The 17,572-nt window shown below is 35.3% G+C and overlaps 2 protein-coding genes across 2 annotated transcripts in view; one reads left to right on the top strand and one right to left on the bottom strand.

The window, feature by feature from the left end:
• Positions 1–14,383, top strand: part of LOC106717803 (serine/threonine-protein kinase unc-51) — a 37,769-nt gene extending 23,386 nt beyond the window's left edge. The window contains exons 3-16 of the mRNA XM_045680798.1: positions 45–261; positions 1,037–1,110; positions 1,396–1,556; positions 3,486–3,622; positions 5,252–5,407; positions 8,122–8,363; positions 9,997–10,104; positions 10,452–10,569; positions 11,051–11,208; positions 11,507–11,624; positions 12,393–12,521; positions 13,062–13,180; positions 13,477–13,615; positions 13,889–14,383. Coding sequence (XP_045536754.1) covers positions 45–261; positions 1,037–1,110; positions 1,396–1,556; positions 3,486–3,622; positions 5,252–5,407; positions 8,122–8,363; positions 9,997–10,104; positions 10,452–10,569; positions 11,051–11,208; positions 11,507–11,624; positions 12,393–12,521; positions 13,062–13,180; positions 13,477–13,615; positions 13,889–13,974 — 1,962 coding nt within the window. The 3' untranslated portion in view covers positions 13,975–14,383. The remainder of the gene's footprint in view (positions 1–44; positions 262–1,036; positions 1,111–1,395; positions 1,557–3,485; positions 3,623–5,251; positions 5,408–8,121; positions 8,364–9,996; positions 10,105–10,451; positions 10,570–11,050; positions 11,209–11,506; positions 11,625–12,392; positions 12,522–13,061; positions 13,181–13,476; positions 13,616–13,888) is intronic.
• Positions 14,384–14,947: 564 nt separating this feature from the next.
• On the bottom strand, positions 14,948–17,511 carry LOC106717781 (THO complex subunit 5 homolog). Its single transcript, XM_014511695.2, has 5 exons — positions 17,352–17,511; positions 17,149–17,286; positions 16,785–17,075; positions 16,371–16,710; positions 14,948–16,279 (listed from the first exon to the last, which is right to left on the bottom strand). Exons 1-5 carry the CDS (start codon positions 17,442–17,444, stop codon positions 15,072–15,074), a joined length of 2,070 nt encoding a protein of 689 aa, XP_014367181.2. The 5' UTR covers positions 17,445–17,511; the 3' UTR covers positions 14,948–15,071.
• Between the last annotated feature and the right edge of the window lie 61 nt (positions 17,512–17,572).

Below are 17,572 nucleotides of genomic sequence, written 5' to 3'. Positions count from 1 at the left end.
TTTGTATCATCTACTACATTGACCATTTTATTAACTTTCGTCAGTACTGCAACGGCGGAGACCTGGCAGATTACCTGCAGGCCAACCGGCTGCTGAGCGAGGGCACAATCCGCCTATTCCTGCGGCAGCTGGCCGAGGCGATGCGTGCCATACACGCCAAGGGCATCGTTCACCGTGATCTCAAGCCACAGAACATACTGCTCACACACAACGTAGCGCCGCCCCGCACGCCGCATCCCGCTGAAATTACACTCAAAATAGGTAAAGCCACGTTAGCACATTCAGTGCTACTACAACTTTTTACATTAATATGCCGGGCGAGTCGGCAGTGTGATGATCAGCTTGAACTACGAATTCTCGAGGACTTATTATGAAATTTGTATTTCCAGAAAGAATACTGTTTGAAAATAAGTTTTTTTTGGGTAATTAATTAATTTTTTGGATGATAAATCGCAACACTTTATGTCTAGTTTTTTCTGTGGTTCTTTCTAGTCAGAACCAGATGTAGTCCTAGATATATTTTAATAAGTAAGTCATAGTAACCAAACATTTAGTCGATAAATCTTTGTTTCTAATGACTGTTAAGAAGGGGATTGTATATTATTGCAATAACTCTTGAGTCTGTCCAACTGTAAGCAACTATAAAGATCGAAAGCAGGTTTTAACTGGAACGCGAAACATATAATTTGCGACGTGTTTTAGAAAGTCTGCCAAAAAAACTTTTTTAACATTTCTAGTAATATGCAATTCTTACTTCCGTTTAGTCTTTGATCCTTAGACAGAGGTATTTATCTGGGGCTTAAAATATAAAATCATGCTTTATTGTATCTTTGCACAATTTATATATGTGGTATTAGTTAACCGACTGACCCAAGAAGGGGAAATAAAAATCGCGCGTACATATTCATATTCTTTTCATCATAGCTTTCGGTAGATTTTAAAGGCGAGGCTGTTTTACTTCTTTTTATTGACTATATTTTTTTCAAGTGACGTTTAATTCAGGAAGCTTACTGATATTTATCTTTACATTTCTTAGCTGATTTCGGCTTTGCGAGATTTCTCGAAGAAGGCAACATGGCCGTCACACTCTGCGGCTCCCCGATGTATATGGTAAATATTACACCATTTTACTTTATATTACAACTTGTTAATTGATTTTTACAGATATTATCCTTATAAATGAGCTTAATTAAAGTATAATATCCTCAATTATTCAAATCACACAGTGAAAGGCACAATGATTAAAGTTGCAACATGTTTTCAATGCATATAATCATCTTGTGTAATAATAAAAATAATGATAATTGCATTTCATTGTCATTTTTAATTACATATTTAAATGAATTAAAAAATGTATTTCGTTTATATATAAAAATGTTTTTTATCTGTCTGCAGGCTCCTGAGGTGATAATGTCGTTGAAATACGACGCGAAGGCTGACCTATGGAGTCTAGGCACGATCGTGTACCAGTGCCTGACTGGCAAAGCCCCCTTCCAAGCCACCACGCCCCACGAGCTCAAAGCCTTCTACGAAAATAGCGTCGATCTCCAGCCAAAGTAAGTGTAAAATCAACCCGCATGAGTTTTATCATATACCAATTTCACAATTCGTTCCACCAGTTTTAAATTTCTGAAATGAAAAGAGTTTTAGTGATTGTAATCAATTTATACTCAATACAATGGTGTAGACTACATGCGTTGTCATAGTTGTTTGTAGTCTAAACAAGAATACAAAAATCATAGCCCGGGGGCGCTTCTATTGGCTAATTTATTACATCACTTTCTAATGTGCGCAAATAAATCAGTTCTATATTTTTCTGCAAAATGAAGAGTTTTTATATTTCTGGCCAAGCTCATAATTTCGTTGATAGATACGAAAAAACTAATCTTGACGCTATTAAGTGTACGTTCCTGAAACTATTTTTAATCTAGTAACTAAAAATGACAATGTCAATGCCCTTCAAATGAAAAAATTACTACTAAAACTTTTACACATAGATTAACTGTAACAGATTTTATTTAGTCCGATAGTCGACATTTTTACGATAAAACTTAAAAGATTAAATACATTTAAAACTCGTTCGTTTGAACTTTTGTATCGTTCTCACTGTGAATTATAAAAAGCGGGTCAAGTGCAACTTACTCTCAACCAATTATCTGAATCCAACAAATTGCTAGGTTTAATGTTCCTTTGCTTTGAGTAGTATTTATTTTTAATTAATTCAATGATCACATTGTAATGGAATCTGCTCCATACGTTTTGCGCGCATTATATATAAGTTAAGCATTATATATATATATAACGTTAATTACCACTACGATTTTTCATATGAAGAACGAGTTGTTGACACTGATAGTATTAAGCGGATTAGAAAGTATAGGGTGAGCCGCTAATTAATGTCACGCTTTTACCATCTTTGTTATTGGTATTTAGACCTATACTGTCATATTATATTTGTTTTATTGGAAACATTATAGGAATTAAGTATTCATTGCGTGGTCAAAATAAAACATTTCAATTTCCACTTATCTACACAAAAATTCTCTTGTAATTAGTGGGAAAATTAATGCGGTGTTTACTAAGAGTTTTTTGTAGCATTTTCAAAGTTTTGGCGCGTTTATTTATTTTTAATTAGCTTTTGTGTACAAAGAAATTTAGTTCGAAATGTCACCTTCAAACGCACAAATTACATGTCGCATTTTATGCCAAGTAGACTGTCTTTTTTTAATGTTTTCGACTAGTTTTATTACAACGCCGTATCTGTAGTTGAAGCCAATGTTCAAGGTGAAAACTGTTTAATAATACTTCCTTTACGCTGTCAATGATTACCACACTGAAAATTTTTAATGTTTTAATTGAAGATTTAACTTAATATTTTTATAATATTTTTTCGTTAACAGATTTTTCTTTAATAAAAAGTGAAATGCGCATGTAACACGGCTGTTTCAAGTAAAAATAATTAGTTGTGTTAATTGCCATCAAAATTAACTTTGAACTTATTGGTCTATCTATAATAATTTAAATATTTAAATCATCATTTTTTTCTCTCGACTGTTTTGTATGTAATTTGTTGTATACGCGATTATGTAATAAAAAGTTACCACATGTAGATGATTAAATATAGATAACTTTATAAGTTTCCTATACTTTAATGTCACGACTATGTGGTACTGGAATTTTATTTAAAAACATATTTGTACTGGTTGAATATGAGTACATATACCTAATTAAGCTAATAAATATAATACAATGATTTTGAAAGGTACATTCACATATTGTAATTTCTTTTCAAGTTGTTCACTAAACTCTTTACATTATGCAGAAATTATAATTGTAAATACACAAATAAGTCTGACAAATTCGAAAACGTATTCCAAATTTTTTCTTTATTGATAGAAAATATAGCAAATGTCAACCATCATAACGTCAATTAACAAATCAGCTGTTGTTATATGAACATGTTCATATGTAATTTTTCCGTACAGAATGCCAGCGGGCACGAGTCCAGAGCTATGTAATCTACTGATCGGTCTGCTCAGACGAAACCCACGCGAGCGCATGCCCTTCGAGATGTTCTTCAACCATCCGTTCCTGCAGCGGCCGCGCACCGCTTCTGCTACCAGTGAGTTTACTCTTTCATGCTTTATCCTATAGGGTTGCCATATTATATTATTGTGATGTTGGATATGAAATTTAAATTAAATCAAAAAATAATAATGTGTAATTTAAATTTTATTCAAAATTGGTTAAGTTCTTGAATTTTTTCCAACTTAACTTAATTTTCGTTTTGATATATCCAAGTTATGCTTATATCACATTTATTTATTAGTGAAATAGTTCTCACAACCATCGAATCTTTGTTTGAATAAATATTTATAATAAAATAATAGTTCACAAATTAGATAAAAGTAATACATTGTCCCAGATTTGTATCAACTTATATGGCAACATTATACGTATTATGAAACCACAATCTGACCGGGTGACTAATCAGCTGCAACCAAGTTCTATTGTTTACGCTTTCGAAATTTGTAATCATTCTACGACATTACTATCCAGTCATTTCTAAATTAATTAACATTATTAATCACTGAGGTGATGGCTCCTTATTTTAATTTCTATTGCTTTAAATTAACTATAGTTTTATCGTGTAAATAGTGTTTTGTTATAATATATTCAATAGTTACCAACATTAATACTAAATGCTTTGTAAAATAATACATTTGTATGATACAGGACCTCAAATACAATACTCTTAAGACACGCCTCTTTCTCTACGCAATGAGGACGACCTCGTAACAGTTATTGTTATGACGTCCTCTCATATCGTTTCTTAGCCAAACTAAAGTTTATGCTGTGAAAATTACATATTTGTTTAGGTCTGGTTTATTTTAGACCTATGTACATATAATTTAAAGGATCTGATGAGTAGGGACTTGAAGTATCCATTTCTATCTGTAAAGTTGACAAGTCAAGACAAACCAACAAAGTTAAAAAAAAATTAGTTGCAATGCACATCACCATTCATATATTTCTCATTCAAGCTTTCTAGTCCGGAATTTTTGAACTAATGTTGTTGTCCAGGTTTGGACATGGATCTTCCTGATATATTGGAGTGCGTTATGGAGGGCCAGGTCGATATTAACTGTTACCTAGAGGAGTCCTGGGACAGTCAGGGTATACAACATTTACACTACTGCTTTGGTCGCATGGGGTGAAACTATTTCTGTGCCGTTAACGAGCAATGTACTCGGCGTTCATGTTTCTTTACGTGCCGTGAATTCTTCAAGCATACTAATACAATAAGCATGGCTTTATTTATACCTTGATTTAACGCTTTTGGTTAATATCAAAGTTATTATGGGGTTCAAAAATTTCAAGGACTAGGTTATGTGCCTCCATTGCTTTAATCCATGTCGTAACTTCTTTATGCCTTAAGTTTCTAGTCTGTATTGTGTAACTTTTAAGATCTTTAAGAAAATTATGAATAACATAATGCTACATTAATACGAAATCCATCTTTGGTATTATTTATTACTTTTAACTTACACAATACAGACGCGCATTTTCATTTTTTAAAACCATGTCAAGTCATTTTCGCAGTACATAATTCCATTTATTTCATCTTGTGTCGTAGATATCAAATTTTTTATACCAATTATTGTTTTAATCGTATGTATGTAATAAAAGCTGCCGGACACTGTCTTACATACTTATTGTAATAAACAATAAACGTGTGTCGTGTCAGCAGGAGCAGGCGCTCAGTGCGGTATGGCAGGTATGGTGGGGGTGGGGGTGGGGGGAGGTAGTGCGGGGGGCGTGGCCGCGCGCTCCCCCGCCCCGCGCTCCCCGCTGCCCGCGCCGCAGCCGGTCACACACACCCTCACCAAGGCACCCGTCTCCTCGGGTAAGTCACAATATCACTATATCTATATATAAAATGATGTTGTATTTGTGTTGCTGATACGATAAAAAACTGTCTCCGAACTCCGAATTTGACGGGCCTTTGACAGAAAGGTAGCTGATACATGCGGGAATGTTATAGACTACTTTTCTTTTTTCTGCCAGCGACCGTCAGTAAACTATACAAACCTTAAAATTACGCTTATTATCCTTATTATTTTCTGAAGTCTAATAATGCAAGTCCAACTTTTCACTTATTATAATGTTTACGCAGAATCACAAAAAGTGTTACGATTGTTGCTTTTACATTGCATTGTTGTTTTGTTACGAATACTTAAGTATAGTGAAAGTTGTTTCCAGTACACAATCACTCTGAGACCAAAACTGTCAGAACTTTGATAAGACAATCATTTAGACATTGTTTTATCGCAACGCCTTAATAAAATTGGGTCATTTGTCAGATTGCTTTATTATGTTTATTCATTCCTTCCCAAACATACAAGCGGAACATGCTATGATTCATACTAGTATGTGTACATTGTACAGTTTTAACTCTTTTAAAAATCTTAGTTACGTACTAAAAACTATTTTTCATCCTGTTTATTTCATCTCACACAAGTCCTCAAAGAGGGGCTCATTCCTACTTTAAATCAGAGACTACTAGGCCTTGGTAAACCAAGTTGGGTTAGTGCAGATTGTTCGACTTAACTACACATCTTTGAATTTTTTATAAATAGAAATTGTGTAAATAAGATGTTTTTGTTTTCTGTTTCCCTCTAAAAATACCTACATAATGTTATTAACCTGGTCGATAAACTTTCGCATTGTCCGTCATTGATTAATAAACATTTAGAACGCTACTGGAAACAATAAATTAATATAACTTCCGAGATAACGCGCCGTACAATAAACTGTGTGTATGTATAATCACTGCGTACACAACATTAATGAGTACGTGTTAATTACCAAACAAATATACTTTATATACTTATTTTTATTCATTATCTCTCGTTGTATATATTATCTTAACGTATTATGTTATTATGAATTCAAAAATATTTAATGTCCTATCTGTCACAAAAACCGCAGGACCACCACAGTATATAGATTGACTAAATTATAAATTTTGATTTTATAGCTCACCTTTAAAACTTTCAACTTTCTTTTTTCTTTATAAGTTTTGCAATCATATTATTAATTACTAGCTGATGACCGCGACTCTGTCCGCGCGGAATTTGAAAAAAAAAAAACATAAGTAGTCTATGTGTTCCTACAGAAAATGTTCAACAACTGTGCCAAATTTCATCAATATCCGTTGAGCCGTTCCGGAGATATCTTTAAACAAACATTCACGCATCCATCAAAACATTCGCATTTATAATGTTAGTAAGATTTTCTAATTACTACTTACGAATACAAAATTACCACATTCGGTGTATTCTATATTTTACAGTGCTTTGTTTTGTAAAGACAAAAGCTCGCGAAATATTTTTTCACTAGTAGTACAATACTTGTATTTATCCATCGTCATTACAACAATACTGCTTTATAGGTCAGGCTGAAGTACAGTCGAGTGGACAAAAAATAATTTATATTAAAAGGAAATGAGATCAAATGTTAATATATTTTTAACGATATTAATAAAGTTAATATTCCAATTAAAAATATCATTGAATGTATCTAATTATGTCTATTATGTCTCATTAAAAAAGTATTGTATGCGTTACGAACACAATATTAGATAACCTTCTCTACTCTTGAGTGTACGAAGCTCGGTATATCAATTTAACTACCGCAGTAACTTACGTGCCAACGATTTATAAGTCTATACCGTGCTGACATCGCTTACGAAGGAAACAAAGAGATAGACCAAATAAATAACAATCAGAAACGTCGCAACTCTTACAACAAACCGGTTAATCAAGTAATGGTCGCCGATACCATGGGGATCTGAGACCATAATTTCCATTTAAAACATATCTTTATCTCTGTTTTGACAAAAATAATGACAGGATGATGATGTTTTTTTATACAGAGATTTTGGTCTCAGAAACCCACGGTAAGTCAGTTAAATCTTTTGGTTTAAAAAATTCAAAGTTCACTTGGTAGGCTAAGAAATGTTTTCAAATTTTTACTCTTAAATTAACATTTTACGTTGAATTTTTATGGATGTGTAATTCAAAATTTTATAGTACATTATGCATCTGCTCTATAAATAGCTGAAATATATTAATAATTAAGTAAGATATTGTTTTGCATCAATAATAATATATTTATTGCGTGCTGCGACCTTTCACACACAACAATGTGTTCTCATTTCGCAGTTCCTTTCATAACGCTCAGCCATTGTATTTTTAAACAATTATACATTTATGAGTACAATGTACTTTTCATATTTATATTTAAAAAAAAAATTTTCGGTAAGACGATAATAATCGAGCATAGTATGAAGAATGATTTGTCATTACTTTTTTCCATTTGGTACAGCTTCCTGTTGCAAGATTTAAACGATCACCACATTTCTTGTCTCCGTTCCATAAGAATACATAATGACAAATCACAAAGAGCAAGTATTGTGTCTCTTCCCATTTGGTATAGGCCTTTGACCTTTGATTTTGACTTCTACTCAAATGTGCACATGGTTTTTAATCTCGTGGATATTTCAATCCTAAGTGTGTATTGGAAAATGATTTCAATAAATGAAGACTGTAATTGCAGCCGAGTCTTCAGACACGACTTGGGCAGGAGAAGACGACTTCGTAGTGGTGGAGGCGACCGAGAGCGGGTCCGCGGAGTGCTCGGGACATTCGACCCACTCGTCCGGGTCCGAGGCGGCGCCGCGCCCGCGCTCGCTCGCCCTCACGCCCGCCTCGCCCGCCGCGCCCTCCACATCCGACACGCCCTCCTCGCCCACATCGCCCGCCTCGTCCTCGCCGCCCGACCATCCCGCACCTCTACGCGTGAGTTTACTTAAGACTAGTCTAAACTAATGGTTCAGGGTTGGACACTATCACTACTACTTTATCAAAATTATAAAAAAAGGAAATGTAAAACAAAATTTTTATGCAGCTTTTTTTGTAGACGCTACATAATTGTTATTCTTGACCAAAATAACCTGTTTATGGAAAGCCTGTTGTCACTTATCGATTATTGATACGTCCGTGTTTACATCCTTACTTAAACATTGTAGATTGAGGTTAATTTATTAGCCTTATTATGATAATGACTCAACTTTAACACTTGTATTTTTTATATTTTAGATAGTATGTGATTAATATTACGTATATATTAGGTCCTTACATATGAAATTGGCGTTTTGTATGGGAGGAACAAAAAGTCGAATATTTTTTAATATAATATATTTAATTAATCAAAGTATGAACCATTATTTTCTATGCACTTTTGCCATCTCATAGGTAGTTCATTGATCCCTTTACTAAAAAAACCAGTCGGACGGGAATCAATAAAATCTTTGAAGGCGATTTGGACTGCCCCATCGGAGTTGAATTTTTTCCCTTGCAAGAAGTTATCCAAATTTCGAAAAAAATGGTAATCTGTTGGAGCAAGGTCCGGGGAGTACGGAGGATGTCTTAGACTTTCCAATTGAAGCTCTTCTAATTTAGTAGCCGTCTGTTGCGCAGTGTGTGGTCTAGCGTTGTCGTGAAGCAGCAGTGGCGTGGAGCGATTGACCAGCCTAGGTTGTTTAGCCGCTAGCTTTTCCATCAAGGTTTGCAATTGCTGACAATAGACATCAGCCGTAATAGTCTGGCCAGATTTGAGAAAACTGTAATGAACAATACCGGCACTAGTCCACCAAACGCTTACAAGTAACTTTTTTGGGGTTATTTTTCGCTTGGGGCAGGATTTGGCTGGCTGGCCAGGATCCAACCATTGCGCTGAGCGCTTCCGATTATCGTAAAGAACCCATTTTTCATCACAGGTAATAATTCGTTTTAAAATACCTTCATTATTGTGCCGGTTTAGTAATGTAACGCAACAGTCGACGCGCGTTTGCCGGTTTGCTTCAGTCAATTCGTGAGGTACCCACCTTTCAAGCTTTTTAATCTTCCCAATTTGCTTCAAGTGAATTAAAACAGTTTTATCACTAACATCGCAGCCTGCAGCTAACTCGGACGTGGTTTGCGATGGATCCGCTTCCACAATAGCCTTCAACTCTTCATTATCAACTTGAGTCTCAGGCCGTCCACGGGGCTTGTTCTGCAGATCGAAATTTCCAGAACGAAAACGTTGGAACCAAAAACGAACTGTGTTTTCTTTTGCAACACGACCGCCATACACATCATTCACCCTTCGAGTCGTTTCCGCAGCACTAGTGCCACGGCGGAACTCGTACTCGTAAATAATGCGATATTTTAAGTTTTCCATTTTGTAAAATGAGTGACGCAAACAGAAAAAAACAGAAGAAAAAAAACAAATGAATGACGGTCATCGAACCACAAATACATGAGTCTATAGCTGTACAAATTTGAATTTGGAATTCCTTACCAAAGAGGAGAAATTCGTGATTAAAGTGGCCAGTACGAAAAACGCCAATTTCATATGTAAGGACCTAATATTACGTTTGTATTACAGAACCCAATGACGGTAGCGTCGAAGGTGCCGCGCTCACAGCCCATAGACGTGCTGCGATCTAACAATAACCGAAATACGACCAACATCGGCTCACTCTCTCCGCCATCTGTAAGTCGCACATTACAGTAAATTGTGAACCGAGCCTAGCAGCATTTTGGTTAAGTAATGAAATTACTCCATTATGAGAAAACATAATTTTGATGATTAGGTAACACAGTGCATTCGATTGATAATTAAGACGAATTTTCTTTAAGCTTTTATGTAATTACTAGCTGTCGTCCGTCCGCGTGGAATTAAAAACAAAACTTAATTAGTAACCTATGTGTTCTTCCAGACTATGTTCTATATCTATGACGAATTTTATCCAGATCTGTTGAGTCCTTCTGGAGATACCTTCAAACAAATATCCATCCATCAAACATTCGTATTTATAATATTAACTCTGTATATTACAGGTGCCGTTCACGATGGGCACTCCGCCATCGACGCGGCGACGCAGCGCATCCGGCAGCTCACCTCCGCCCTCACTGTGGCAGGTCTCACCTACAAACGCCAGCCCTCTGCGCAGATCTGGTACCCGACCACTTACTGACTACTGCACGAAACACTTACATAAAACTCACTCTAATAAATAAACATTCACACCTTTGGAATAATGAATAAAATCTAGAATAATAATCAGTTGAAAATCACAAACTTTTGATTATGTTCTTTCTAAATAAAGGAACTAGATATTAAAAAAGACAAACTATTCGTCAAGACGATTCAAACGAGCTTAAACTCGATGAGGTTGTGTCGTTTCATTACAAAATTTCTATGGCCACCTTCCACATCCATCGTCAGATCAGCACCATGGTATCATAATGTGGCGTTGTCACACGATTTACATATGTATGCAAAACTTCAGTTCATTCAATAAACGTCTATTGGATCAAATTTGACAAGATTTGATGGCAAACATTGAGAAAGATGATACTAAATAAATACTTGTAATAAATTACGTATATTTTTTAAAGATTTTCTGTACAAGTTATATAACTATGTGTATGTGTAGGATCCTCTCCGCCGGTGTCGTTGGCACTGAAGGCGAGCGGTGAAGCAGCGTCACCGAAACGCGGTGCATTGCCAGATGCATTGCTGCGCGGTCTCAAGCTGCACCAGCCCGAACCTCCTGTCTACATACCCAACCTTCAGGAAGACACCATACTTGCGGTACATACATACAGACTACAAAAAAGTCATAATTGCCGATATTGATAAAGGATAAAAAAATGGGACCCATCTGCAAGCAGTACCTTTCGATTAAAATAATTTTTATCAAAAATCGGAGCACCAGGGGCGGAGCATCGCGGTAACACACATAAATAACCTCCTTTTTGAAGTCGGCTAAAAAATGTGAAAAAGCATCAGAACTACTACTACAATTACTGTTGAGATTTCAACTTAATTTCACATTTTTCACAATAGGTTTGTTATACAAATAATTTAACTGTAAAAATCCGTGTTACAGGAGGAGCACAGCAAGGTGTTCTCTCAGTTGAACTTTGTACTGATGCTGGCGGAGCTACTGTCAGACCTGGCTGTCTCCTGCGGCGCGCCCATCGCCGCTCTCATGGACACATCTGACGGTGAACATACATATTTATTTTACTTCTTCTAAACTAAATGTTGAGTACATCTTATCTATATATATAAAAGAAAGTCTTGTTAGTTACACTATTTATAACTCATGATCGGTCGAACTGATTTAGCTGAAAATTGATGGGGAGGTAGCGTAGAACTAGGAGACAGACATAGGATTTTTTTTTATCTTGTGTGCATTTTTTTTTATTCCACGCGGACGAAGTCGCGGGTAAAAGCTAGTTTATAATAAAAAATGTTTGTAAACCTCGAAACATTGTTACCTTTTATATTAAAATACTATATGGTTATTAGTTCCTGTCACGAATACGTCTGTGTAAAAAACCATAGACAATGACTATAGTGATATTATAAATGTATGTTCCATTGAATGTATGCACTCATTTTAACTACCCAACTTGCTTATCACTTTTTTCTTGATTTATAAGTTACTAGCTTTGACCCGCGACTCGGTCCGCGCGGAATAAAAAAAAATAGAAAACGGGGTAAAAATTATCCTATGTCCGTTTCCTGGTTCTAAGCTACCTGCCCACCAATTTTCAGTCAAATCGATTCAGCCGTTCTTGAGTTATAAATAGTGTAACTAACACGACTTTCTTTTGTATTTATAGATTTTGATTGTAAAAACAAAAAAAAAATTATGTAACGGAAGAAAGGAGCATCCTGCTACAAGTATTCTATACTTAAAATGATGTTCCAACAACTGATGTATAAGTATTTGTTCAAATAAACTATTATTATTTAATGTTTTGTAGAGCGTTGTGGGTCGAGTGTACGTCTGGGGCTGCTGGTGCAGGCGATGCAGGCGCTGGCGGCAGGACTTCGCCTCGCAGCAGCGCACTACCGCGCCCGCACACTGCAGCCAACACCACAAGTGCGCAACGGTAACTACACAACCTACAATTATACTATGTTATGTCATAACATGCAAATAACTCTGAGCAGCAAACTTGTTTTAACTCATTCAATGCTACTATGATTTTTGCGTACTTATCTCGCAGGGAGAATCGGTAGCATTGAACGTGTTAAAGCTTCAAACTATTTGAAATTTTGATCACACTGTCATTTAATCGACAAGTTTTACTTTAAATAATGTCTTATTAAAAAAATACAGACGAATTGATTACCTCCTTCTTTTTAAGTCGTCTAAAAATGTACGATATTGTGGAGCAATTACACATTTTTTTTATATTTAATTTCTTGTCACTGTTTGTGTGCACCCTACCGATTTGGTTTACTTAGCTTAATTTCTACCCAAAGGTTGTCTGGCAGAGATCGCTGCTTAGTGATAAAATCGCCTTTTGTGAAAATACTGATGTACTTTCTTTTTTTGTAACTCCATAATAGTGCACAATAAAGTATATTTAGATTTGTAATTTATTTTTTATTTGAATTTATAAATTTATTGTTGTATGGGCGGGTAGTGGTGTCCCTGATGAACGGCAAGTACAAGTGGATAGTGAACGAGTCGCGGCGGCTGCACGAAGCGGGCGTCACACCGGCCATCTGCGACAAGATACTCTACGAGCACGCCATCGAACTTGTAAGAACACAACACGATACAAACAAAACCGATAACTACCATCAGTATTTAGTCCCCCCTCCCCCCGTACAGCCTCTTACTAAGGCTACACAATTTAACATGTTTCATGTCACTACGATTTTTTCCTCTGTGGCATTGAAAGTGTTAGCAGGACGTCAAGGTAAGCGAGGGCGAGGTGAAATTTTTATGTTAAAACTTCTCAGATTACATTAAATTCAATTAATAGTCTGAAAACATGTATTATTAACTTTATTTAATGTGTGTAAGATAGTAATATATGTGTGGTGTGTGTGCAGTGCCAGATGGCGGCGATCGAGGAGTTGTTCGGTGATATGAAGGAGTGCGAGCGGCGCTACATGTCCGCGCAGGTGTTGCTGCACTCACTCGTACAGCGACACCCGCTGCATCCGCAACACCGCACCACGCTCTCCAAGTGTTAGTACATACTACATCAAACATACGACTGATAGAAGCAATAATGTTATCTACAGTTTACATAGACAACTGTCTCTCTCCTTCCCTAAACAAAGTAATATTTCTAAATACAAAAGTCAAAAATCCCTCATAATTCATATACATAGATAACGCTAATAATTAACAATTTGTTAGATGTAAGTTTTTTTTAAAATATCATCAGCCTATATCAGATTACTGTATGTTAGTCAATTCAAAATATGAAATAATAAAATAACAATAATTATTTTACAGACCGAGATGCAGTTCAGAGGCGGCTCAATTGCCTCAAGGGGCCGCGCAAAATCATGGATGTGAAACTAGAGGCTGGGATCTCATAATGCAATATGCAACAACCCTATAGATATATAAGCACATCAACGCAACATGTGAAGTGATTTTATTTTGTGGTCAAACTGACTTTCAGTGATAATGTGTAAAAAGTGAAATGTGAAAAAAAAAACTAAATCAATTCATAAAACTTGCAGTTGTTTAGCAACAAAACATTACCAGAGATTGCAATAGTGTGTTATATTTTTTTATTGTCCAGAGTGGTTCGCTGCCGTCGAGTCCTGTCGACGAGCGAACATAGACAATTATAGAACCGTCTAAAATATTTTATCGCAGAATAATTCTAGCGTCGCTTTAAGATACAAGATTAGATAAGTAGTTGACATTATATCCCGTTTGAAAATTTAAATATTAACCCCCCCCCCTCCTTAATTTCTTAAAATAGTACAAGTTTTACAATAAAACACTCATAGTTTATTTTATCAAACTCGTTTTGTGTAAAATTACTAGATTTGCATAAACAATAGAAAAACTTTAAAAAAAAAATGAGTAGCCATTGTAGTATTGTTTCCTAATGGTGTCTTCATAAATGTATTAAACATTTTACTAATACCAATGTAGTGAATAATGTACGAAAAATTATAAAGGAATATTTGAAAATGGACATAATGTTTTTAGAGATCTCACTATCGACCAATAACAATATGGCATTTCTACATTAAGTTATCAAATATGTTTTTGTGTGTCATTGCAGCAACGCAGTATGAAATTAACTTCTATATTTGCTAGATATGTTTTTCTTTGTTTGTTTCTGATTGTGACTACATTTTAGTTTCCTCCTCAAAGATATTATATAATTTAACTTACTGAAATAAGAATAAAGACTGTTGTATTATAAAAATAAACCAAACTGTTGTTTTATTACGCACAATACCAACTGCAACTACTGAAAGTGTATACTGCTTTTTAAATGTATTTTGATACATTTTTTCGAGTTTTTAAATGAAAAACATGTGTATGTCTTAAATTTATTTTATTTACCACACTAACATATAACATAACCCTGTCTTTGACAAAACAGAGATTATTATGTTGTAATAGGAGATTTTAGTCTCGGAAACCACACTAAGTGAAGATTCTTATTTCATTAATATTGGACAAATAAACCAGGTCCTTGTTTAAGAATTTTGTACGGTTTCATACGATTTCTACCGCGGACTTGTTTTAATATAACTTTATCTGGTGGAAACTCAACAGAGCCACTAGTTTCTAATAGAATATCAATACATGTCAATAATTTCGTCATTTGTGCTGAAAGTGTTTGTGCTTCAAAATCATTTGTATCCCAATTAGTATTTATAAGTCGCTCAATATCTCGTATGTCATCGTTGACACCAGCATGGTGAGTTCCATTCCAATCTAATGTTAAAGAAAATAATGGAGCTTTCTTAGGGTAGTCGCTGCTCAGAGCTACTAAGGCTACCAATTTGGCAGATTGTCTTGTTACAATAGCCCGGTACAACATATTTTCTGCAGTCACTAAACCTTCAGCTATCAAAAAAGCTGTAGAAGGTGATTGACTGTACTCTGGCCAACCAACGGATTGCCACTGAGTCAATGTTGCTGATAATCTAATAGGTGTATCATTCTTAATAGGTAAAATTTTTCCACTTTCTAAATCTTGCAGCTCCTTCATCAATTCCACTCTTGCTTCTAATCGTTTCTTTAAGGTGAAAATAAAATTTTCTACTGTTACTACACTCAGACTTTGTGAAGGTACAATTGGTTTGTATTGCTTTGGGTCATCTAGAATGATTGCCATAAAATCTAAACCACACATTCTCTGAGCCCAAATATATGGTCTGCCTACTTCGGGTATAAAATTTTGAAAATGTTCCGTAACACCAGCTGCATTTAATAAATAAGTTGTTGCTGGGTGCGGGGAATCATTGCCATTATCTCCGGGATATAATTCATTTAAAATGCTGTCACTATTTAATACATCTGCTGCTGACACTCCCGTGATAGGCCTCGGGAAAGACATGATAAATTTTACAACCACGACTTTCAAATTAACCAAATAGAAGAAAATCAAGTTTAAAGCTGTGCCATCTTCTATCTTAACCGAAACTTGAACATTTAATGGATGCTTTTGTAGCACTTGTTTCTTTTTGGCCTCTGCTTTTTCTTCTTTCGATATTTTCGCAGTTCTGTGATAGCGCTTCTTCTTTTCCACCTGATCGTCGTCATTGTTATCTTGATCAGAATCAGAGTCATTGGATACCAAGATGTCGTTTTCTATACTAGTATTGAGTTGGTCCAATCTTCGTGCCTCATCTTCATCTCCAGAAATACCTTAATTAACACAAAATATTACAATACATTAATAAATATTTCCATATCTATGTGTTCTGACACATCATTCTATAATAGAAACATTTCTTACCAACAGTAACATGTGCTGGACCTAAGACATCAGAATATGCACTTGCATTAGCATACAATAGAAACAAAGGAGGCGGTAGAAGTGATGCAGCTCTTGTTTCATCACGCTTCTCATCCAGGCGCAGCGCTAAGCACTCTTGTAAAGGTTTCGTTGCCTTGAGCACATCTCTGAGATGAGGCGCAAGTGCAACCAGTCTAGATCTGGCTGCAGCAATTGCTGCAGAAACTCGCTCCTTGGAAGATACAAGTTCATTGCACGCTCCTGCCAATTCACGACGCTGTCGCAGTTCCCATTCTAATCTTGCTAGTTGTAATTGATGTTCATCATTTTTTGTGATTTCCTAAAATATAAAATTAAATTTAATTATTTTCTGACCTGAGTTAACCTGTGTGTTAAACATTCAGTTATACATACTGGACGGGAAATATCCTCTGGTGCTTCTTTATAGAAGTCTTCCAGAGAAACCAGTTCTATTTCTTCATCTTTAGATTTGAACTGTAAGCATTTTGTAACTTCCTTGTTTAGATGATCAGCTTCATACAATAAATTCTGTAGAAGCAAATGTGTTGAGTCCACTCGTTGTTTCTCCTTATTCAAAGCATCTCTGCCAGATCTTGTACGAACTTTTTCCAAACGGTTTAGTTTCTTTAATGCAACTAGCAGTAATGAAGCTTCTACTCTCTTTGCGTTTATTTTTTCCTTGCTCTAAAAACACGTATGAATTTTAAAGGTTGTTAGTCAATTATCCACTATGAATATTAAACAGAATTGAGCATACCTCATTAGTTCCCTTTGTTTTTAATTCAGCTATATCTGCAAAAAGCTGTCGAACATCTTGGCAAATTTTTTTAAACAAAACAGCGTCTTTTTCAGCAGATCTTGATTGCGCCTCGCTTTCTTCAAACTCTACTACACGCTAAAAATAGACTTTGTTAACTCTATTCAAAAGTAAGTATCAATAAACAAAAATATTTTTCTAACCTTATAAACATCGACAGGTGGCTGTTTACTTAATTCACTTGAGCTATTATTCAGTTTTCGTCGTTTTTTGGCTGATGTATCTTCTTTACCCATAGCTAAATTATTAATTGACGTATAAATGCGATGTGTATAATAAGTTATTAATGGTAAATTTGTTGGAAATCTTATTTTATTTACCGACTTTATAAAATTTTCCAAAGAGGAAAGGAAATTTTTGATTT

This window comes from Papilio machaon, chromosome 13 (assembly GCF_912999745.1).
Source record: "Papilio machaon chromosome 13, ilPapMach1.1, whole genome shotgun sequence".
Classification (NCBI taxonomy): Eukaryota; Metazoa; Arthropoda; class Insecta; order Lepidoptera; family Papilionidae; genus Papilio; species Papilio machaon.
The sequence above is the reverse complement of the archived record's forward strand: the minus strand, read 5'-3'. Positions and strand labels throughout refer to the sequence as shown.